This window comes from Electrophorus electricus, chromosome 20, assembly GCF_013358815.1.
Source record: "Electrophorus electricus isolate fEleEle1 chromosome 20, fEleEle1.pri, whole genome shotgun sequence".
Classification (NCBI taxonomy): Eukaryota; Metazoa; Chordata; class Actinopteri; order Gymnotiformes; family Gymnotidae; genus Electrophorus; species Electrophorus electricus.
Window position 1 is genome coordinate 7,489,786 of NC_049554.1, and position 24,323 is coordinate 7,514,108.

At 37.5% G+C, this 24,323-nt stretch overlaps 1 protein-coding gene across 1 annotated transcript; it reads left to right on the plus strand.

Annotated features, from left to right (window-relative positions):
* The first annotated feature begins 1,331 nt into the window (after window positions 1-1,331).
* On the plus strand, window positions 1,332-13,431 carry slc2a9l1 (solute carrier family 2 member 9, like 1). Its single transcript, XM_035520536.1, has 12 exons — window positions 1,332-1,382; window positions 1,830-1,925; window positions 3,827-3,987; window positions 7,390-7,514; window positions 7,662-7,791; window positions 8,007-8,155; window positions 8,241-8,428; window positions 11,051-11,161; window positions 11,433-11,534; window positions 11,825-11,900; window positions 12,027-12,154; window positions 12,805-13,431. The coding sequence occupies exons 1-12, from the start codon at window positions 1,362-1,364 to the stop codon at window positions 13,015-13,017; spliced, it is 1,500 nt and encodes a 499-aa protein (XP_035376429.1). The 5' UTR covers window positions 1,332-1,361; the 3' UTR covers window positions 13,018-13,431.
* Window positions 13,432-24,323: the final 10,892 nt, after the last annotated feature.

Sequence of the window (24,323 nt, forward strand, 5' to 3'; positions counted from 1 at the left end):
TGCTTTACATATGTCATATAATTTGCATATTAATGAGCTCATCTCCAAGAACTTTAAAAACATTGTGATTGCATATCTGATGAAGGACCTCCACCTAAAACAACCTGTTTTTCTAGAAACTTTATGAACAAGGTACAACAAGGAACTATACCAGACATCCTCCCTCAACTTATATCAAGTAAATATATAGAGTAAAGTAAAGTAGAGTAAAATCCAGGGATATGTGCAGCGCACTTCACTGATAAACTGTAATGATAGTAAACTCTTGGGAGAAGACATATCCAGTAGAAGAAGGTTTTATTATAATTCTGGAGCAGGTTTCTTGAGCACTGTGCGTATTTGAGCAGGACTGTGGCTTAGGCCAGAAGCAGTGAGGGGGAGGTCCAGTCCAGGGTCACGAGATGAGTCCAGGAGGTGCAGAAAGGTCAGGATGAAGGCTTGGTCGAGAAGGCAAGCACAATTTAATAACCAGGGAGACAAGAAAACTGGCTACATGCTCGGCAAACAGGGAGTGGAAGCATGAGGCATAACCAGTGGACTCGAACACTGAGGAAAATCAGGACAAGCTGTAGAGACCCCAAATTCCGGTGAGTTTCATCAGACCTGACCAGAGGTGTCACAGGACTGGGACAGTCTGGGCATGGTGACGCAGGTGGAACTTGTAGATTGCATAACATAAAGATAAAATATCCAATGAATTATCTGCTCTTACAAGGGATTTGCCACAGAGCAATTATGCCATATTAAACCAAGGTAAAAATTAATCTCATCGACGTAAATGCTTAACAGAGTCCAACATACATTTGGTCAGAACAAATCGTCACTTTTTCAGACCTTCAGTGTGACAAAGGTGAGAGTTTTGTTTCAACAACTAGTAGGCATACTGTGATATAATTTTCAAAACTTGAAAGGCCATTACTTGTGTTAAGTAACACATTAGATGTGTCAAATATACAGTTAAACTAATACCCACAACTGAGAACTGTCTAAATTTCAAAGGATTGAAGCTCCCCTGCAGTAATGGTAGAACGTTGCTATGACAATAACTTAACTTTTCCCACTACCCATATGTAGGACTACATGTACATTTACTTTCACAGCGTAAACTTTAGGAACTACGTACTATATCAGAAATCCATCCTCAACTTATATACAGTATGCATTCATGTGTACTTCAGTAATAAAGATGAAATATCCATTTAACTATCCGATTTTACAAGGGGACTGCCCTTTTACTGAGTAATTATGACATATTAGATCAAGGTACAATATTAATATCATTGATGTAAATGATTAACAAAGTCCAACATGCATTTGGTCAGAATAAATAATCACTTTTACAGACTTTCAGTGTGACAAGCATGGGAAGAATCTTACAACTGGTAGGCACACTGTAATATTTTACTGTTTTAAAATGTTTTAAAAATATTTTACATACTGTAATATCATTTTCAAATGGTAGTTATTAAGACAAAATATTTTAATTATTGTTGTATTTAGCCTGAAGTTAACCTGATTTGTTTAGAATAACAGACTCAGCTGAAGTTAAATCTTAAGCAAAAATTAATAACACAAAACAAATTAAATGAGTCATTAAAATGTAAAAAAAAGTGCTGTAGTTTAAACTGTAAATAAACTGTAGTTTTATTTTATTGTGGTTTACCAATACAGAAAATCATCTGTTCAATAGACAAAATAAATGCTTTTCATTGGTAAATTACATGCTCTTGGTAATTCTGCTTAAATATTTGGTTGTAGCACAATTTGCCGTTAACAATGACTGACTGATTTGTAGTATGTAGTGTGACCGGGTTTGACTTTTGCTGTAGGTCCAGGGCAAGGCTCTGCTCTTTATCTTTGTTCTTGGACTTGGAGGTTCATTCCAGTTTGGAAGCCACCTCACCCTGATTAGCTCTCCAACCATCGTGAGATTGTTGCTCAGTACAAACCCATTATAAGGATTCTGTCACTCTTGAATGTTGCTCTTTATTTAAAAAGAAAGGTTCAAATACATTATTGAATTAGAGCAGAAATAATGAACATTTAAATGGAAACAATGTAACCCTAGACATCCATCCTGACTTTAACACACATACATACCATCCTTACTTTAACCTTTCTGAGGACCTGAGAACCTGACTTTCTCATTGCGCTATATACAGTTGTGTTCAAAATAATAGCAGTATGTTTAAAAATGTGAGTAAAGCTCAGAATCCTTATAATAGTTTTTATTTCCATGCATTGGGAACACTGCACATTATATTATAAATCAAAGCATAAAGAAAAATGTATCAATTTTTAAATTACTTTTCAGAAAATGAATAAAAATGAATATTGGGCTGTTCAAAAAAATAACAGTGCCTGCATTTTTCTTCACAAACTCAAATATTTACTGTATAAACTTAAAAATCATTGCTGTGAATGACTAAACTAATATTTAGTTGTATAACCACTGTTTCTGAGAACTGCTTCACATCTGTGTTGCATGGAGTCGACCAACCTCTGGCACCTGTGAACAGGTATTCCAGCCCAGGATGATTTGACAACTTTCCACAATTCCTCTACATTTCTTGGTTTTGCCCCAGAAACGGCATTTTTGATGTCCCCCCACAGGTTTTCTATCGGATTAAGATCCGGGAATTGGGCTGGCCCCTCCATAACTTTAATTTTGTTGGTCTGGAACCAAGATGCTGCTCACTAACTGGTGTGTTTGGGGTCGTTGTCTTGTTGAAACACCCATTTCAAGGGCATTTCCTCTGCAGCATAAGGCAACATGACCTCTTCAGGTATTTTGATATATGCAAACTGATCAATGATCATGCGATAAATAGGCCTGACACTATAGTAAGAGAAACATCCCCATATCATGATGCCTGCACCACCATGCTTCACTGTCTTCAGAGTGTACTCTGTGGCTTGAATACAGTGTTTGGGGTCATCTGACAAACTGTCTGCAGCCCTTGGATCCAAAAAGAACAATCTTACTTTTATCAGTCCACAAGATGTTTCTCCATTTCTCTTTAGGCCAGTCCATGTGTTCTTTGGCAAATTGTAACCTCTTCAGCACAAGTCTTTTTTTTTAACAGTGGGACTTTGTGGGGGCTTCTTGCTGATAGATTAGCTTCACACGGCGGTCTTCTAATTGTTACAGTACTCACAAGTAACTTCAAACCATGTTTGATTACTCTGGCGCTGATCATTGGCTGAGTCTTTGCCATTCTGGCTATTCTTCAATCCATTCGCATGGTAGTATTCTATTTTCTTCCATGTTGCTCTGGTTTTGCTTTCCATTTTAAAGCATTGGAGATCAGTTTAGCCGAGAACTTCTTTATACGTTTTCCCCTCTCCAATCAACGTTTTAATCAAGGTACGCTGTTCTTCTGAACAATGTCTGGAATGACCCATTTTTGTCAAGTTTTCAGAGAGAAATGCATGTACAGCCTGTGTTGGCTTCATCCTTAAATAAGAGCCATCTGATTGACATCTGTTTTTTCACAGAATAAATGACCTCACTAAATGAACTTCACACTGCTATTATTTTGAACACGCCTGTTTCAATTAATTATTCAATTACACAAACTCAGGAGCATGCATATCATGAATGTTGGGTCTTATGGTTTTCTATGACTCTACTAAACCTACTGGTAAGTTATTTGCCATGTAGTAATATAATTTCTACCAAAAACAGTGATTGATCTGGTTAGTCATGTTGTACTGCTATTATTTTGAACACAACTGCAAAATGATTAGTAAAACATGATTAGTGAAAGTGTACCAGTCAGAAGTTCATAGACTATTCTTTTTATCATGCTGTACTGCTCCACAGTTCATTAAGGAGTTTATAAACAGCAGCTGGACACAGCGGTATGGTGGCGCTCCAGGAGAGAGTACAGCCAGAATGATTTGGTCTGCTGTAGTGGCCTCTTATGCTTTAGGTGGTCTTTTTGGTGCCATTAGTGTCCGGTGGGTCACCAACTACCTGGGGAGGTGAGTTATTTCCTTCTTTTCTCTTTTGCTCAGCAGTATGTACAAATGGTGACCAACATGTTAATAATGTTAATAATCATTGTTACTGTGATTAATTAAGACTCAGTGTCCTTTTCTTAGTCTTGTCACTTCTTCTTGTTACTTCTGAATCAACATGTGTCATTGAATAAAACAACATCGGATGCCTAGTTTTGCTGGACCACTATCCACTGCACAGCATTTTCCAAACAAGTGCCAACAATACATGCGTGGTCTTCTGTGCCTTATAGCCAGATCTACAGACCTGCTATCATTCATAAAGAACTGCTGTGTAGACTGATGATATAGTCAGTTTTGTACTTTGCAACAGCTAACAACCAACAATAACTGGTAGCTGAGGTCTCTTGTGCAATGAAGATAATGTTATCCTTGAGACAGCAAGATACTTTTTTTTGTCCCAAAATACATTATTGATATTTCCAAGAAATCATTCATGTGATGTTAAAATCAGACCTTTCAGCTAATAAATATGCCCTCTGGCTTGCTAATAGAGGCTCATATACCAAGTCAGCAGCAAAGATAATTTTTCACACTGCCAAATCACACCATCTTCTTGACTAGATTAATAACAGTAGTCACCATTGTCATGACCATCCCACATTACAAGCCACATTACAAGACTTTTAAGATTATTACTAGTTATAAATAATTCAAGAAGGAGAACACACATAAATGTAACAGTGTAATAGCCTGCACTGAGAATGGGCCTAGGCTACCTTCAGCCACTAGAGGGAGATGCAGAGCCGCTTCATAGTAATCAGGAGTGATGGAAACATCTGTTTGGTTGTCTACTTAGAGCTGCAGACAAACTTTCATGTTCAGTGGTCTGACAAAGCTGATACGTCAGGTAGAAAACTCAAGGGCTGTCTCTTGGTTTTCCTTTTTGTCCAGGTCTCTCTTACCTCTTGAGCTTCTCTACAGCTGTCAGTTCTTTCCCTCTCAATTGCCTTCAACCCCTTACCTGGTGTAATTTGACCTACTTGTTGTGATGGTAACACATTGGCTTGGCAGTCTTGATCACTGAGGTACAGTTCCCACCTTGAGTATTGTGGTTTCCTCACTAGACAGACTCCCTAAATTGTTACCCAGGCTCATATGTTGTTGCCATGTGATATATATGAATCACCTAGTTTACACTGGTCTGCTGGTGGATCACCCAGTTTATACTGGTCTGCTGGTGGATCACCCAGTTTATACTGGTCTTCTGTATGTGGGCACCTGTTTTTGAAAACAGCTTGGAGTGAGTTACCCTCTTACAAACAGGGTGTAATTGTGGAAGATGTGTTTGAAATATATGATGCCTTTAACAGGCCATATAGTAAGGTTTCGTGTTTTTTTGTTTGTTTGTTTGTGAGGCAACATTAATGGAGGGCAAGTAGAGGCATAATAACTGCAAGAAATGGAGCAAAACCGAGGGGAAGGAAATTAAAGACATGCAGTAATGGGATACACTGTAAATTAAATGAATGCAGGTAAATTATGGGGAGACATGATGAAGATGAAAACTGTTGTATTAAAGATACCATAACAAATTGATGTTAATGTAAAGAGGTGCATAGCAGAGACATACTTTACAGTGAATGGATACCCACAATAAAGTTTTATCTTGTGTTAACAGTTAATTTACAATTACATTTTACATTTTCAGCATTTAGCAGTTGCTCTTATACAGAGTTCTTTATTACAAAGTACTTTGTCATTTACTCATAGAACGTGTCCTAGAATGTTGGGACCAAGAAGAAATGCAAAATAAGCATAAGTTATATTTTAAACAATGATAGACAATAAGAACTGGAGCATTTAGCTAATCAACAGTAGTATAAAATTTCAATAGGTGCAGGATTAATGGTGATTCAAATACTCCTCAAATAGATGAGTCTTCAGTCTGTGTTTGAAGACAGAAAGGGACTCTGCTGTGTGGACAGTCAGTGGACTTTGTTCATCATTTGGGAGTCAGGACAGTGAATAGTCTTGATACTGGTTTTCCATGACACTTGAAGCATAGTGTTTCAAGCCAAGCTGTACTTGAGGTTCGAAGTACTCAAAGTACGAATTGGGCTTTGACCATTGCCATCATGTATGGAGGGGCTGGTCCATTTTTGGCTTTGTAGGCAAGCATCAAGGTTTTAAATCTGATGCAGGCAGCTACTGGAAGCCAATGAAGGGAGTGCAGCAGCAGAGTGACGTGTAATCTTAAGATTGAATAGCAGTTGTGATTCTGCAGTCTGGACAAGTTGCAGAAGTCTGATAGCCAAATTCTTTGTATGTTACAACGGAGAAATCTGTATGACCAGGTCAGGTTTGAAACATGAGTTGAAAAAGATATCTAGTTGTCCACAGTTATGCCAAGGCTATGAGCAGCTTGAAATGGCCATACCAGGAAGATCTAGAAAAAAAAAATTATTTGATGGGGGCTTGGAGTTACTGGGATGTACAGAAGCTCGGTTTTACTGGGGTTGTGTTTCAAGTGGTTGGATGTCTTCCTTGAATCAACATCTGTCAAGCATGCCTGGAAACCTGAGAGTCAGAAGATGGAAATGAAAGAATTAGTAGGTTGTCAGCATGACACTGGTAGGTAATATGTTAAGAAGATATATTTCCAAGAGAGTTTGGATACAAAGAGAAGAGAAGAAGGCCTAGCACTGAGCCCTAGGGGACACCGGTGGATAGTCTACTTGGATTGGATGTGGATACTTGATAGGACCTTCCCCCAGATAGGACTGAAACCATGCAGAGCCAGTCACAGCAAGGTTGGAGAGAACAGAGTGGAGAATGTTGTGGTTTACTGTGTCAGGCTGCTGAAAGGTCCAGAAGAATCAAGACAGATGACAGTTTGGCAGCTGCGGCAGCATAAAGTTTCTCCATTACTGTTATGAGGGCTGTATCTGTTGAATGTGTTGGTTTATAGCCAGACTGATGGGGATCCTGGAGCTGGTTCTGGGTGAGGAAAATAGATAATTGATTGATTGTATAATACCTGTAAACATTACAATACCTGTCTAATACCTGTACAATACCTGTCTCCTCCCTTACTTGGAGACTGAATATAGGAATAAATAACACTCCAAAAAGAAGTCCCAAAAAAGGAACTTAAGGGTGCTTCTCTGAAGAACAAGAGGAGCTGTAAACTAAATTCATTCATCCTCAATTCACACTAAACATGTTCACCTCTGTAGCACTATAGCCTAATTACCATTATACCAATTAGCATGGTTATACATTAGTGAGGTGAAGTTTTATTGTTTCACAGGCCTAATGTAAATAAAAATTTAGTGAGAAAAGTATGGATCTAGGATAAATTTTGAAGATATTAAAGTATTAGTCAGTTTCCTTTTTAAGCAACATATAATCTCTTACTCACAGAAAACGAGCTATGATCTGGAATAACGCGCTCAACATTGTAGCTTCAGTCACCATGTGCACAAGCAAATTTGCAAACTCATTTGAGATGATCATGCTGTCTCGCTTCCTGTTTGGTTTTTCTTCAGGTAATCTCACTCTCTCTTTCATTTGATAAACAATCTTTGGTAATCAACACTCTTAATGTACAACAGACAAAGGAATTCCTGAACCAAAGGTTTTCCTACTGGAAGTACCCCGGGACACAGTGATCTTATTTGTTCTTGATCACACAGGGTTAGGTGGAAATATCCATGTTTTCTACCTGGGAGAGAGCTCACCCAAGGAAATAAGAGGGATGGTAACACTTACTGTTGCTACTTTTTTGGCCATTGGAAAGCTGACAGCGCAGATTGCAGGCCTCAGGTAACATATAACTTTTACTAGTTATAATGGAAAATGAGAACCTATTGTAGCACCCAATGCAAGCGTAACCCAACATTTCCCTGTAGATCTAGAGTTTAACTCCATCTCTAATTTGACTAACGTGACCCAGTTAAGCAAAGCTTCAGCAGACCCTGAATATTTTTCATTATTCTACGTGACTCTTCTGTACTAAAATGCTGTACTTGCTCTCACAGTGAGCTCCTGGGCCGGGAGGAGTTCTGGAATGTTCTGCTCTGTGTTCCAGCGTTTTTCTCCGTGATTCAGATGGCAACGCTGCCTTTCTTCCCTGAAGCACCAAGATACTTACTGATAGAGAAGGGTGACACTGAACAGTGTAGGAAGGGTACATATCTACCTATGGCTTATATAGAAACAGCATTTGTCGAATGTGTGTGTGTGTGTGTACATCATGTGTGTGTGTGTTGCAGCGCTGCAGTTTCTCTGGGGTCCGGGGGAGTATCAGAAGGAGATTGAGGAGATGTTGGTGGAGCAGGAGGCTCTGAGAGGACAGCGCAATAAAACCCTGCGGCATCTTCTGAAGGACAGGAGTGTACGATGGCAGCTCCTCACTCTGGTTGTTGTCAATGAAGGAATCCAGTTCTGTGGCATCTTTGGGGTAAATAAACTGTAATGCCCCCAAAGGCAGCTGATAAACTTTCTTTATTGACTGGAATGTTTTTAACTTTCAAAGAATGGCTTCGGGTTTTAGATGTTGTGTAACAAGAGTGAACAAGCTAGCATGCTTATTTAATAAGTACACCTATCTTACAAGTACATTTTATAGGCGTACAGTTATAGACTGTTGCCATGAACGAACTCTCAGCCAACCCACGTTCAGCACTGGCTGGTTTGTTACTATGGAGCACTGCCGACCAGACTGTACTTGGGTGCTGCACCACCCTTCTTAACACAGCAATGGCATTGACATACTAAAGGCATGTGTAACGTGTGTCGATGGAGTGGGATGCCGAGGGAAGTCTCCGTAATGAAGAAAGTGCTGTAAATAAACACAAACAAAACCAAAACCAGTGCTGATGGAGAGTGTGCGTGTCAGCATCACCGTGGTCCTGTTAGGAGAACTGAAGGATGGCTAACACAAAGTGTGTCTAGTAAAACATGGATGGAAAAAGCTGATTATAATTGTGAGTACATGAATTTCACAAGCTCAATATGTTTGTACTAACCTCTTTACACCTTTGAACATTAAATCATAAGTGTAAGTAGGTTAAATAATATCCACTTATGATACTCTTTCATAGTGCAGTGGGAATATTTCTGTACCATGGTTTCATGGTGGGTCACGGTATGAGTGGACAGATACTGATTAAAATGTTTGTGATCACATAGATCACATTCAGAGAAAGTAGTGCACCATTCTCTGCCCCTTATTTGTCTATTCTGTCTTATTCAACCATGCCAACTTATCTCCAATGTTACAATATACTGAAAAAAGGGACTGGGAGAGAGCTGCTACTTCCCTGCAACAGCAATGAAACCTGAACTACAATTTGAGACTGAAAGATTTAGTATTTGAGCAAACTGTGAAACCTTTACCTATGCACTGCTTTGCAAATGTCTCAGTTTGTGTCGCGCTGTGTGTGAAACAGAGGATGTGTGTGTTAGAGCGTTGCTGAAGACTGCATAACTTCAACATAAAAGTAAAGAAAAATATATCATTTGGATCTTACAATTGTCTGAAATGAAATAACATCAACATGCTAATGAAAATATCTAGCAGAAGAACCCTGATGACCAAATGCTAATGTAACATTACTTAAAAAGCTCACTAGAAATTTGTGCATTAAACAGTTCAGGGCAAGTGGACGACTTGTTCTTTTTCAGCTTTGCTGTTCTCCTAGAGGGATAGACCCCCGTTCACTACTGTCTGTCGCCTATCGCTCTGCACTCCTGTTAAAATCTCAACAAGTTTGTGTCACGCAGTGTGTGGGACAGAAAACCTCTGTCAGAGAATGTTCCTGAAGACTGTGTAACCTCAGCATAAAACTTAAAAAAATAACTGAATGTCTCTTACAAATGTCAGAAATAAAACTGACAGAGGAAGCTTGACGATTGATGAACTATCGTTACTTAAAATGCAAACTAAAACAATTTTTGCATTAATGCAGCATTTAGACCAGATGATAATGGATGGTTCTTTTCCATTTTTGCAACTCTCCCTGGGGGACTTAGACCCCCTAGTCATGTATTTCTAGTGATGCCCCTGGTGTCCAGCAACCTCCAAAAAAGGTTGTTCATGACAAGTTCATGACCTTCTGCGTATGGATTCCCCTTAATTTTATTATTATTATTTTTTTTTCATGCAGTCTTTGGTTTAATCCACTACGTAACTACGTTGCAAAGTGAAACAACTATCTGTTTTGCTAATGTTATGTTGCACAAAATCTAGTCTTTTTTTTTTCTTTTTCTTCTGCTTAACATGTGTGCCATTAAAAAGTCACATTTATAATGGAAATGTACAGACAACCACTGGCCTAAACAACCCAGTGTTCTACATATAGTTCAGAAAAGCACTTAATTTAAAGCTGGTATTTTTCTTTATACTTTTTCCATTGATGTTTAACATTTGGCTTGTGTTTTTAAAGTGTAAATTAATACTGTGACACTGTGAAATAGTTATACTTTTAGACCAAGATGCCACACCATGAAAATATATAACACCTGTATAGTGCAGCATAAGGTTTTCTGGTCCACACTGCTCTGACACTCCTATTTGAGTGAGATGTCAGTAATTATGGCCCACACTGCTCTGTGACACTCCTATACGAGTGAGATGTCAGTAATTATGACCCACACTGCTCTGTGACACTCCTATATGAGTGAGATGTCAGTAATTATGACCCACACTGCTCTGTGACACTCCTATATGAGTGAGATGTCAGTAATTATGACCCACACTGCTCTGTGACACTCCTATATGAGTGAGATGTCAGTAATTATGACCCACACTGCTCTGTGACACTCCTATATGAGTGAGATGTCAGTAATTATGACCCACACTGCTCTGACACTCCTATATGAGTGAGATGTCAGTAATTATGACCCACACTGCTCTGTGACACTCCTATACGAGTGAGATGTCAGTAATTATGACCCACACTGCCCTGTGACACTCCTATATGAGTGAGATGTCAGTAATTATGACCCACACTGCTCTGTGACACTTCTATACGAATGCAAGATGTCATTATGTCTGACCCACAATGCTCTGCTCCCACAGATCAGCGTGTTTTCATTCAGCATCTTCCAGGAAGCAGGAATTCCTGTGGACAAGATCCGTTATGTCACCCTGGGGGTGGGAATGTCCGAAATTCTCACCAACATCACATGTGTGAGTTCTGACATTTCTCAGTACTAGAAGCTCAGAGAGAGGCTGTACGGTCACTCTCTCTCACTTTCTTTCTCACTCTTTCTCTCTCACACATACACAATCAGTGAAAAACAATGGAAAACAAAGCTTTTTGGAGCCCATAAATACTAGCATATTAAATGAAATAAATATTGACTGTATGTATGATGTATGCACAGGGTCTGCTGCTTGAAGTCAAATATGAGGTGTATGTGTGTGCGTGCGTGTTTTTGTATGATGTATTATCGCACAGGGTCTGTTGATAGACCGTGTGGGCAGGAGAGTGATGCTTTGGGCAGGTTATGGTGCCATGGCAATCATTATGACTTTGATCACCATCACCCTTCAACTAAAGGTTCTGTCCAACAGCCAGACAATCATACACCCTGTAAAACTGAACCACACACATTCTTATATGTCATACTGCCTTCATGCTGTTAATTAGACACAGGCTGGCAATACAGGTGATTATGTACCTCTTTTGCGTAAAATTCTGTCCAATACAAAGAAAATCTTGACATCTTTTCTCTTATCGTGTGATTGGTGGAATGTCCATTCACTGTTGGGGGTTGACTCCAGCGTTTGAACATAAGACCTTAATTGTGTGGATCTGTTTCATGTCCTCATACTTTCTGATGTGTTTAGGACTCCTCTTTCTGGATTCCATACACCACCGCTGGGCTTATATTTCTCTTTATACTTTTTTACGGAGGAGGACCAGGTTCATTAACATACACCTACATTAAAACTCATTCTCTTTATACAATTCAAATCATCGATTGATAAATTAATGACAATGAAAATTTGCCTTCATTAAGTAATAATAATTAATCAATGTCTTTGACAGCTGCTGTGCGACCGTCGCTCACGCATGAGATATTTGTCCAGACGTATCGACCTGCTGCACTGGCCTTCAGTGGAATGCTCCTTTGGGCAAACTTGTTTATATTTGGATTCCTTTTCCCTTTCCTTCTAGTAAGTTGGCTTCGTTGGCACAATAGCAATTCTATTATTAATTCTATAGAATTCTAAAATTCTATTTAATATAGATTACTAGGAACACAGAAACACGCAGATGGTTCTATTTGTCCAATTACTTGATAACAATTTACACTGTTGAATGTAATAACGTTGCCAAAATATCCATATCACAGTAACACCAGCCTGTTGTTTTAGGACTCGCATGAATAGATTCAGATACGTCCAATCCTGTGGGAATATGAGTAAACTTTTGAGAAAAATGGCTCAGTTCTTGGAGGCCTGTTCTCCTCTATGCTGAGTAGCATTTGTTTCACACTATGAAAAGTAGAACATGCTAGATTATTAATAATTAAAAAACAACAATTCCCATCACCATTAACACAAACAAAAATCACAAACAAAAATCTAATGCTTGCAAACGGGCCAAGGCCCAGAGGCATTGAGACCACTTGTGCAGGTGAGCCATCAGTCAAGACAGGGGAAAAAAAGCCTCTTCTAGGACATAACAATGGGCAGTCCAGAAATAAAAATGAAAGAACAGTCCTTAACCTTCCTCTTTGCATGCGTGCATGTGTGTGTGTGGTTGTGTGTGTGTGTGTGGTTGTGTGTGTGTGTGTGGTTGTGTGTGTGTGTGTGTTCCTCAGGCTGGGCTGAAGTCCTTCACCTTCCTCTTCTTCTCGTGTGTGTGTTTGGCTGCATCTCTCTATTTCTTCTTCATCCTGCCTGAAACCAAAGGCAAAACTCCACTGGAGATCTCAGAGGACTTTAGGAACATCCGAGTGTGCAACTTTCTGGCTGATGCCAAGCCTGAAGACAACTCGCTGAGAACAACAGGTTACAAAACAGTAGAGACGTGAAATTGTCTGTGTGCGTCTAACCATGCATTTTCAAATTCAAGTTTATTGAAAAGCCTCCAAGTGAAAAATTAATCTTCAGTCTAAAGGCTGGGTTCAGTTCAAGTCCCAACACCCTGCAGGGTTCAGTGGACTTGTTCCTAACTTCAGCTGGCTCCGCAGGTCATCTTACCTTTCATGACTCAAATTAGGAACGGCAGTGGATATCCAAACCTGCCGCTGTGAAAGGCTGAACCCGTCTCCACTAATGAAACTTTTGTTAGTCAAGTCTTTGCAGAAAGTTATACTAAAATAGGCTTAGTAGCAGTGATTTAGACAATTATTAAGAACCTGAGTGCCTTTATGTTTACTCTTAAGGGATGGTTCATGAAAATGCATTTATCTGATTGTAATGCATCGGGTTGGTCCGTATTGTCTCCGGATTTCACAGGTTTGCAAATCTGCAATTAAATCAGAAACTGAAAGTATACTAATTATAAGAATAATGTCTAATTGTATATTTAATTTCCATCGCTTTACCTTTAGTTTGACTATATTTGTACTTATTTTACTATATTGTACTATATTAGTTGAGTGATATGAGGATTTGATTTCTGACTTGTACCTGTCAAAGGACATTAAAATGCCTTTATTTCCACAGATGCTCGAAGTTGATTAGATCACTAGATGTATTTTTCAAGCAAGCACTATAATTGCTGTGAAAAACAGCAGTAAGAATAGATTCACAAGTCTATGCTCCCTCTTTCCATGAAACCGTGTCCACACAATTAACATTAATCAAGCAGTCTATTGCTGGGCTACAGAGCCTTTTCCCTGTAACCCACCTTGCACATAAAAGGTCTGATGTTAGTGGACACTGTCTGCTCATTAGACCTCAGTGAGACCAACTCAGGCCAGAGCAGATATTTTTTCTCCCATTCATCAACTCCCACAAACAGATGAAAGAGAGTTCCTGCTCAATCTCCCCTTCTAGGAGTCCATACAGGATTTAATAGTGTACCGACAGTCCTACTTCCCATGATTGATGGTCGGATAATTGTCAGTGTTTGAAATAGAAAACAAGATGACTCTCATCAGTTTATTTAGACAAGTGAAGTCTGTAGTTTGGCAACAGTTTATAGAGTCCATATTGCAGCATGAGAGCAATAACTTGAGTATATTTGAACAACCTGAAAATGAGCTATAATACCCAAAACAGACGTTAACATTAAGCTAGCCTAGAATTGCTCACATGAGAAACCGCAAATGTATAGTTCCAGCAAAATCTGTTTTGTATGTAAACAAAACAAACATACCATTCAAAAATAATAAGCATATACACAAGAATTAAACTGTTAATATTGTTATGCAGTAGGCATAAAATTAATTACATCATTGTGAACTCTATTATGGTTGCAATGAAGTCTTTTACAATACCAAAGAAGTTACCACAATAACAACTCTGGAAACCTCTGGAAATGTGAGCTGCACTGGTATCATTTGTGTATCAACCGGTTCATATATATATATATATATATATATATATATATATATATATATATGTATATGTGTATATATATGTCTAGTATTAAGACCCTAGGGTTAAGTCTCTTGGGTTAGGGTTAAGTCTCTTGGGTTAGGGTTAAGTTCTTAGGGTTAGGGTAACATACCTAGAGTTAGGGTTAAGTCTCTTGGGTTAGGGTTAAGTCTCTTGGGTTAGGGTTAAGTCTCTTGGGTTAGGGTTAAGTTCTTAGGGTTAGGGTTAAGTCTCTTGGGTTAGGGTTAAGTTCTTAGGGTTAGGGTAACATACCTAGAGTTAGGGTTAAGTCTCTTGGGTTAGGGTTAAGTCTCTTGGGTTAGGGTTAAGTTCTTAGGGTTAGGGTAACATACCTAGAGTTAGGGTTAAGTCTCTTGGGTTAGGGTTAAGTTCTTAGGGTTAGGGTAACATACCTAGAGTTAGGGTTAAGTCTCTTGGGTTAGGGTTAAGTTCTTAGGGTTAGGGTTAAGTTCTTAGGGTTAGGGTAACATACCTAGAGTTAGGGTTAAGACTTTCCCTGTTCATACTGTCATACTGCCAGCAGTTTCTATGGCTTATTGTAGTGGCCAGCTCACTGCTATGCTTTTTGCAGTGCTTTCTTTGCTACAATGGAGAATAAAGAAACTCCTTATTTGCGCTCGCGTCTCACTCCCTCCCTTCCAGCATCATAGAACAAAATAATAGAAAACATACATGGTCGTATAGATGGTGCCTGATGTGTTAAGGAAACAGTTTAAAAAACAAGCTACAGGGACATTCACCGTCAAAGAATATGTGCACATTTTAAATGGGACTGTGTACATGAACCCTGATGATGGTCCCTTATTCCAAGATGACATCCCCCCACCCAAGTACTGCTAAATAAATTGAAACAAACACTAGAATGAAATCAAATGTGTTTATGGGCTCCCCAATCACCAGATCTAATAATTGCATCTCACTGAGAAGTTCTGGAGCACAGAGTGTGAATTAAACCTCCATCTTCACCATCAAGGATTTAAGGCTTTTCTTCTTAATGACTGGCCCTGCTATTCTCAGCTTAGGATAGCATTACATTTCCAGCATTTAGCTGACACTTTTATCCAAAGCAACTGACAATTATGAATGAGTACAATATGAGAAATTGAGGGTTAAGGGTTTTGCTCAGGGACCCAACAGTGGAAACTTTGCCATGGTGGGGCTTGAACTGACAGCCTTCTGATTACTAGTCAAGTACTTTTACCACTGCATTCCACTGACTGCTGCTATTCTGGGAGGTAAAGGATTATCTTTATTAAGTAAGAAGAGGTAAGACAGATCATCCTGTTGACAGCTAACTGATAAATGAATCAGACAACTAATTCACTTTGTTTAATCAAACCTTCTCAAGCTTACCCTAGAAAATCCTACATTGGCTTTTGGACAATGGGAAAAAGGCACACTGAGTAGGACAATGAAACACTGTATATGCTTACACACACACACACACACACACACACACACACACACACACTCACTCACTCACTCATGTCAGTTACAACATGTTTCAACAGCCCGTTCCTGAGAGCCATAACAATAGAGTCTCCATCCTCCCACCGGACCCCTCAGTTTTCTTCTTGATGACTGTGTTCAATTTATCAGAATGTTGCGTTAACCTCTCTGGACAGAGAAATGATCTAAAACATTACAATAGGTAATAAACAAATGTCACAAAGTAAAACATTTTATTTGCCAACATATTAAAATAATGTCATTCTTCAGAGACTGTGTGTGCATATTGTCTCCAACTCCTGGTCAGGACAGAAACTACAGACACATGACAGCATCTCCAGTGTCCCCAGTAAGTTACTTACACAATAAAATTTCAAGCAGCACTATAATTCTTAAATGTGGAAGTCAACTCCTTTATTTTTGCAGAGATTTAATCATAGATATGTACCAGCAAATGGATTCAAAGTATGTAACTACTTGGGACTAAATGACCCTGACACAGTACCAAATCCCCCACTGAAATTATGCAATGTTGGATTACTGTGCATTGTTTTTGAATGATGTTTTCATGTGTTAGCCATCAAAGGGCCATCATCAGTTCATCACACGTATAGTGTAGAATTGAACTGAAACACAATTTAGTGCCAATGTTTTGCCAACTGCTCAGCCGTCAATAACAGAAACATCCCACACACCTCATGCAAGTAACTGAGATCCTCCTTGTTCACCTGCTCTCGTTGAACAATCGTCTCGGACGTGAACGTTCTCGTCTCCCTGCCTTACACTTCCAGAAAGTTCTCGCTGAAATACTCCAGCTTGTCCAGCACAACAAACTCAGCCTTGTTCTCTTGAGCAGCCTCAGCCTCTTCAGCCTTCCTGTCCAGGCCTGAGCTGGCTTGCCCTGCCGCCTTTAGGAACAGGTCACCAGGTTCATCAGATGCACTGCGGCTTCTAAATGAGGAGGAGCCTGCTGTTCAACAACAAACAAACAAATAGAAGAAGCAGACAAATTAAAAATGGCAGCCATAGCACATAATAGCCAGTACAAACAGCGCAACGCACCCAACCCACAAAGAAAAAAAACACCAGTAAGACCCAAACAAACACTAGCAAAAGAGACAGGGGGCACACAAAACCACCCAAAAAGGAACAGCCAACAGAGGACAAGCCCCCAATTATGTTACGACCTCGTCTAGGCTCCAGGCCATAACAGAAAGTGTGAGAAAAATGGCTAGACAAGTGTGTAGTGGAAATGAAATCAGACCGCAACAGACCAAAGTTGTTTAATTATAGCTGATGCATTTGTACAAGAGACAGTGTGGCATTGGACTAGAACATCAGGATTTACCCAGGCCAAAATAACAAAGAAATCCACACTAGAAACAAGAAACTAAACCTACACAGACAAAAGAAAATACATACAACTACACACTCACCAAATGAAAAACAGATCAAAGCCTCACCCCAAACAAAGTGGAACCAATGAACACACAACAAAAGGATCAAAGTGGAATATGTACAAATTTACAACTGCAAACTAACTATAAGGGCAAAGACAAGACTGAAAGCAATCTGTATCTGTAACAGATGTGGAGTTAGAGCAGGATGTGGGGGCGAGTTTCATAAAATATATTAAATCACAAAACACCAAAGACGTAGCACGCAGGCTAGCAGGGTTAAACACTGACAACACTGTTTTCACTTGAAATTTGTGTTTTCTTATCATGCATTACAAATTGGAGGAAAACATTAAACTATGATTATGGGATTAGAATGCTTGCTAATGCAATTTCAAAGTGTAAAGAAGTGAAAGAACAGAGTTGCAATTACTTGCAATGTGCACTTTGCAAATGTCGTACAACAGCTGATTTTCTCTTGCACACATTGTTTTTAACTGAAATACTTCTTATAAATTGTTTTCTTATCATACTTTACATTTTAGTTGAAACCACTATGTCTTACACTCAAACAGAGGTTAAAGCAGTTAGAGTGCTTGGAAATGCTGTTTCATATTGTAAAGAAGTGAAAGAACAGAGGTGCCTTTACTTGCAATGTGGTCTTTGCAAACGTGTTGTAGTCATTGTACTCACTGTTTTCACATGAAAAACGTCTTAGAATGTGATTTCTTATCATGCATCACATTTTGGTTGAAAACATTATCTTACACTCATGCAGTTAAGGCATATAGAATGATGCAAAATGCTGTTTCATGTTGTAAAGAAGCAAGAGAACAGAGTTGCAATTACTTTTGAAATGTGTTACAACATCTTATTTTCACATTGTTTTCACTTACACTGAAACTGTGTATAAGCTGATTACAATGCATGGAAAAGCATTTTTGTAGTGGTGGTGAAAAAACATTTACTTTCAATGGTCACATTAAAAACATGTTAAAACAACGTGTTCTCCACTGTAGAAACTCTTTTTACTTGAAATATGTTTTCTTAAGATATTGTAAGTTTTACATTTTGGTCAAAAACAGTTTACCTTACACTGAAACAATGTAAAAGTCTGTTAGAAAGCAATGAAACACTTTTTCTTACTGGGCAGAGGTGAATGAGCAGAGTTTCAAAAACCTGCAATGTGCACATTGCAAGAATGTTAAAGCAGATTGTTTGCAGATGGATAAAATATTTTCACTTGAAATATGAGTTTTCTTAACATATTGTAAGTTATAAAGGTTGGTTAAAAACAATATGTCTTGCACTGAAACGCTGTATAGGCCTATTACAATGCATGTAAATGCTGTTTCATTGTGGTTAGAGGCGTAAAATCAGATTTGCAGATACTTTCAATGGTCACATTACAAAGATGTTAAAACAACTTGTTCTCCACTGTATAAACTCTTTTCACTTGAAATACGTATAACAAAGTTTTTTCCATTTTGGTCAAAAACAGTTCGCCTTGCATTGAAACAGTGTATAAGTCTGTTAGAATGCTTGGAAACGCTTTCTCTCACTGCGCAAAGGTGAATGAGTAGAGTTTCAAATACTTGCAATGTGCACTTTGCAAACATGTTAAAGCAGATTGTTTGCAGATGGATAAAATATTTTAACTTGAAATATGTGTTTTCTTAACATATTGTAAGTTATACAGTTTGGTTAAAAACAATATGTCTTGCACTGAAACGCTGTATAAACCGATTACAATGCATGTAAACGCTGTCTCATTGTGGTTAGAAGCGTAAAAACAGAGTTGCAGATACTTTCAAAGGTCACATTATAAATAAGTTAAAACAACTTGTTCTCCACTGGATAAACTCTTTTCACTTGAAATACGTATAAACAGTCTTTTACATTTTGGTCAAAAACAGTTTTCCTTGCATTGAAACAGTGTATAAGTCTGTTAGAATGCTTGGAAACGCTTTCTCTTACTGGGCAGAGGTGCACGAGCAGAGTTTCAACTATCTGTAATGTGCACTTTGCAAACATTTTAGAACAGATTGTTTGCAGATGGATAAAATATTTTCACTTGAAATATGAGTTTTCTTAACATATTGTAAGATATACAGTTTGGTTAAAAACAATATGTCTTGCACTGAAACGCTGTATAAGCCGATTACAATGCATGTAAACGCTGTCTCATTGTGGTTAGAAGCGTAAAAACAGAGTTGCAGATACTTTCAATGGTCACATTACAAAGATGTTAAAACAACTTGTTCTCCACTGTATAAACTCTTTTCACTTGAAATACGTATAACAAAGTTTTTTCCATTTTGGTCAAAAACAGTTCGCCTTGCATTGAAACAGTGTATAAGTCTGTTAGAATGCTTGGAAACGCTTTTTCTTAATGGGCAGAGGTGAACGAGCAGAGTTTCAACTATCTGTAATGTGCACTTTGCAAACATTTGACAACAGATTGTTTGCAGATGGATAAAATACTTTCACTTGAAATATGAGTTTTCTTAGCATATTGTAAGTTATACAGTTTGGTTAAAAACAATATGTCTTGCACTGAAACGCTGTATAAGCCGATTACAATGCATGTAAACGATGTTTCATTTTTTTTAAAAGGTAAAGAACAGAGTAGCAATGTAAACATACCATTTATAATGCAATACATTTTAGTCTAAAACACAATCTCTTGCCCTGAAACAGTGTTTAGGGCGATTACAATGCTGTTTCAATGTGTTTGAAAGGTAAAGAACAGAGTAGCAATGTAAAGATTCCATTTATAATGCATTACATTTTAGTCTAAAACACAATGTCTTGCCCTGAAACAGTGTTTAGGGCGAATACAATGCTTTGAAACGCTGTTTCAATGTGTTTAAAAGTAAAGAACAGAGTAGCAATGTAAAGATTCCATTTATAATGCATTACATTTTAGTCTAAAACACAATCCCTTGCCCTGAAACAGTGTTTAGGGCAATTACAATACTGTTTCAATGTGTTTAAAAGGTAAAGAACAGAGTAGCAATGTAAAGATACCATTTATAATGCATTACATTTTAGTCTAAAACACAATCTGTTGCCCTGAAACAGTGTTTAAGGCGATTACAATGCTGTTTCAATGTGTTTAAAAGCTAAAGAACAGAGTAGCAATGTAAAGATACCATTTATAATGCATTACATTTTAGTCTAAAACACAATCTCTTGCCCTGAAACAGTGTTTAGGGCGATTACAATGCTTTGAAACGCTGTTTCAATGTGTTTAAAAGGTAAAGAACAGAGTAGCAATGTAAAGATACCCTTCATAATGCATTACATTTTAGTCTAAAACACAATCTCTTGCCCTGAAACAGTGTTTAGGGCGATTACAATGCTTTGAAACGCTGTTTCAATGTGTTTAAAAGGTAAAGAACAGAGTTGCAATGTAAAGATTCCATTTATAATGCATTACATTTTAGTCTAAAACACAATCTCTTATCCTGAAACAGTGTTTAGGGCGATTACAATGCTTTGAAACGCTGTTTCATTGTGTTTAAAAGGTAAAGAAGAGAGTTGCAATGAAAATATTCTACTTCTCATGAAATACATTTTGTCTAAAATACAATCTCTTGCCCTGAAACAGTGTTTAGCGCGATTACAATGCTGTTTGAATAGTGAAGAACAGAGTAGCAATGTAAAGATTCCATTTATAATGCATTTCATTTTAGTCTAAAACACAATCTCTTGCCCTAAAACAGTGTTTAGGGCGATTACAATGCTGTTTCAATAGTAAAGAACAGAGTAGCAATGTAAAGATTCCATTTATAATGCATTACATTTTAGTCTAAAACACAATATCTTGCCCTGAAATAGTGTTTAGGGCGATTACAATGCTGTTTCAATATGTTTAAAAGGGAAAGAACAGAGTAGCAATGTAAAGATTCCATTTATAATGCATTTCATTTTAGTCTAAAACACAATCTCTTGCCCTAAAACAGTGTTTAGGGCGATTACAATGCTGTTTCAATATGTTTAAAAGGTAAAGAAGAGAGTAGCAATGTAAAGATACCATTTATAATGCATTACCTTTTAGTCTAAAACACAATCTCTTGCCCTGAAACAGTGTTTAGGGCGAAAACAATGCTTTGAAACGCTGTTTCAATGTATTTAAAAGGTAAAGAACAGAGTTGCAATGTAAAGATTCCATTTATAATGCATTACATTTTAGTCTAAAACACAATCTCTTGCCCTGAAACAGTGTATAGGGCGATTACAATGCTTTGAAACGCTGTTTCAATGTGTTTAAAAGGTAAAGAACAGAGTAGCAATGCAAAGATACCTTTATAATGCATTACATTTTAGTCTAAAACACAATCTCTTGCCCTGAAACAGTGTTTAGGGCGATTACAATGCTTTGAAACGCTGTTTCAATGTGTTTAAAAGGTAAAGAACAGAGTTGCAATGTAAAGATTCCATTTATAATGCATTACATTTTAGTCTAAAACACAATCTCTTATCCTGAAACAGTGTTTAGGGCGATTACAATGCTTTGAAACGCTGTTTCATTGTGTTTAAAAGGTAAAGAAGAGAGTTGCAATGAAAATATTCTACTTCTCATGAATTACATTTTGTCTAAAATACAATCTCTTGCCCTGAAACAGTGTTTAGCGCGATTACAAGGCTGTTTGAATAGTGAAGAACAGAGTAGCAATGTAAAGATTCCATTTATAATGCATTTCATTTTAGTCTAAAACACAATAACTTGCCCTAAAACAGTGTTTAGGGCGATTACAATGCTGTTTCAATAGTAAAGAACAGAGTAGCAATGTAAAGATTCCATTTATAATGCATTACATTTTAGTCTAAAACACAATATCTTGCCCTGAAATAGTGTTTAGGGCGATTACAATGCTGTTTCAATATGTTTAAAAGGGAAAGAACAGAGTAGCAATGTAAAGATTCCATTTATAATGCATTACATTTCAGTCTAAAACACAATCTCTTGCCCTGAAACAGTGTTTAGGGCGATTACAATGCTTTGAAACGCTGTTTCAATGTGTTTAAAAGGTAAAGAACAGAGTTGCAATGTAAAGATTCCATTTATAATGCATTACATTTTAGTCTAAAACACAAGCTCGTATCCTGAAACAGTGTTTAGGGCGATTACAATGCTTTGAAACGCTGTTTCAATGTGTTTAAAAGGTAAAGAACAGAGTAGCAATGTAAAGATTCCATTTATAATGCATTACATTTTAGTCTAAAACAAAATCTCTTGCCCTGAAACAGTTTTTAGCGCGATTACAATGCTGTTTCAATAGTAAAGAACAGAGTAGCAATGTAAAGATTCCATTTATAATGCATTACATTTTAGTCTAAAACACAATATCTTGCCCTGAAATAGTGTTTAGGGCGATTACAATGCTGTTTCAATATGTTTAAAAGGTTAAGAACATACTAGCAATGTAAAGATACCATTTATAATGCATTACATTTTAGTCTAAAACACAATCTCTTGCCCTGAAACAGTGTTTAGCGCGAATACAATGCTTTGAAACGCTGTTTCAATGTGTTTAAAAGGTAAAGAACAGAGTAGCAATGTAAAGATTCCATTTATAATGCATTACATTTCAGTCTAAAACAAAATCTCTTGCCCTGAAACAGTGTTTAGGGCGATTACAATGATGTTTCAATGTGTTTGAAAGGTAAAGAACAGAGTTGCAATGTAAAGATTCCATTTATAATGCATGACATTTTAGTCTAAAACACAAGCTCTTATCCTGAAACAGTGTTTAGGGCGATTACAATGCTTTGAAACGCTGTTTCATTGTGTTTAAAAGGTAAAGAAGAGAGTTGCAATGAAAATATTCTACTTCTCATGAAATACATTTTGTCTAAAATACAATCTCTTGCCCTGAAACAGTGTTTAGCGCGATTACAATGCTGTTTGAATAGTGAAGAACAGAGTAGCAATGTAAAGATTCCATTTATAATGCATTTCATTTTAGTCTAAAACACAATCTCTTGCCCTAAAACAGTGTTTAGGGTGATTACAATGCTGTTTCAATAGTAAAGAACAGAGTAGCAATGTAAAGATTCCATTTATAATGCATTTCATTTTAGTCTAAAACACAATCTCTTGCCCTAAAACAGTGTTTAGGGCGATTCCAATGCTGTTTCAATATGTTTAAAAGGTAAAGAAGAGAGTAGCAATGTAAAGATACCATTTATAATGCATTACCTTTTAGTCTAAAACACAATCTCTTGCCCTGAAACAGCGTTTAGGGCGATTACAATGCTTTGAAACACTGTTTCAATGTGTTTAAAAGGTAAAGAAGAGAGTTGCAATGTAAAGATTCCATTTATAATGCATTACATTTTAGTCTAAAACACAATCTCTTGCCCTGAAACAGTGTTTAGGGCGAATACAATGCTTTGAAACGCTGTTTCAATGTGTTTAAAAGTAAAGAACAGAGTAGCAATGTAAAGATTCCATTTATAATGCATTACATTTTAGTCTAAAACACAATCCCTTGCCCTGAAACAGTGTTTAGGGCGATTACAATACTGTTTCAATGTGTTTAAAAGGTAAAGAACAGAGTAGCAATGTAAAGATACCATTTATAATGCATTACATTTTAGTCTAAAACACAATCTGTTGCCCTGAAACAGTGTTTAAGGCGATTACAATGCTGTTTCAAAGTGTTTAAAAGCTAAAGAACAGAGTAGCAATGTAAAGATACCATTTATAATGCATTACATTTTAGTCTAAAACACAATCTCTTGCCCTGAAACAGTGTTTAGGGCGATTACAATGCTTTGAAACGCTGTTTCAATGTGTTTAAAAAGTAAAGAACAGAGTAGCAATGCAAAGATACCTTTATAATGCATTACATTTTAGTCTAAAACACAATCTCTTGCCCTGAAACAGTGTTTAGGGCGATTACAATGCTTTGAAA

Excerpts from the sequence above, each read along its gene's own strand:
- slc2a9l1 (XM_035520536.1), top strand. The coding sequence starts at position 1,362 with ATGGGAAGAATCTTACAACTG. Across the intron at positions 3,988-7,389 it reads GTCACCAACTACCTGGGGAG|AAAACGAGCTATGATCTGGA; the intron begins GTGAGTTATTTC and ends TCTTACTCACAG. Across the intron at positions 7,792-8,006 it reads GCGCAGATTGCAGGCCTCAG|TGAGCTCCTGGGCCGGGAGG; the intron begins GTAACATATAAC and ends TTGCTCTCACAG.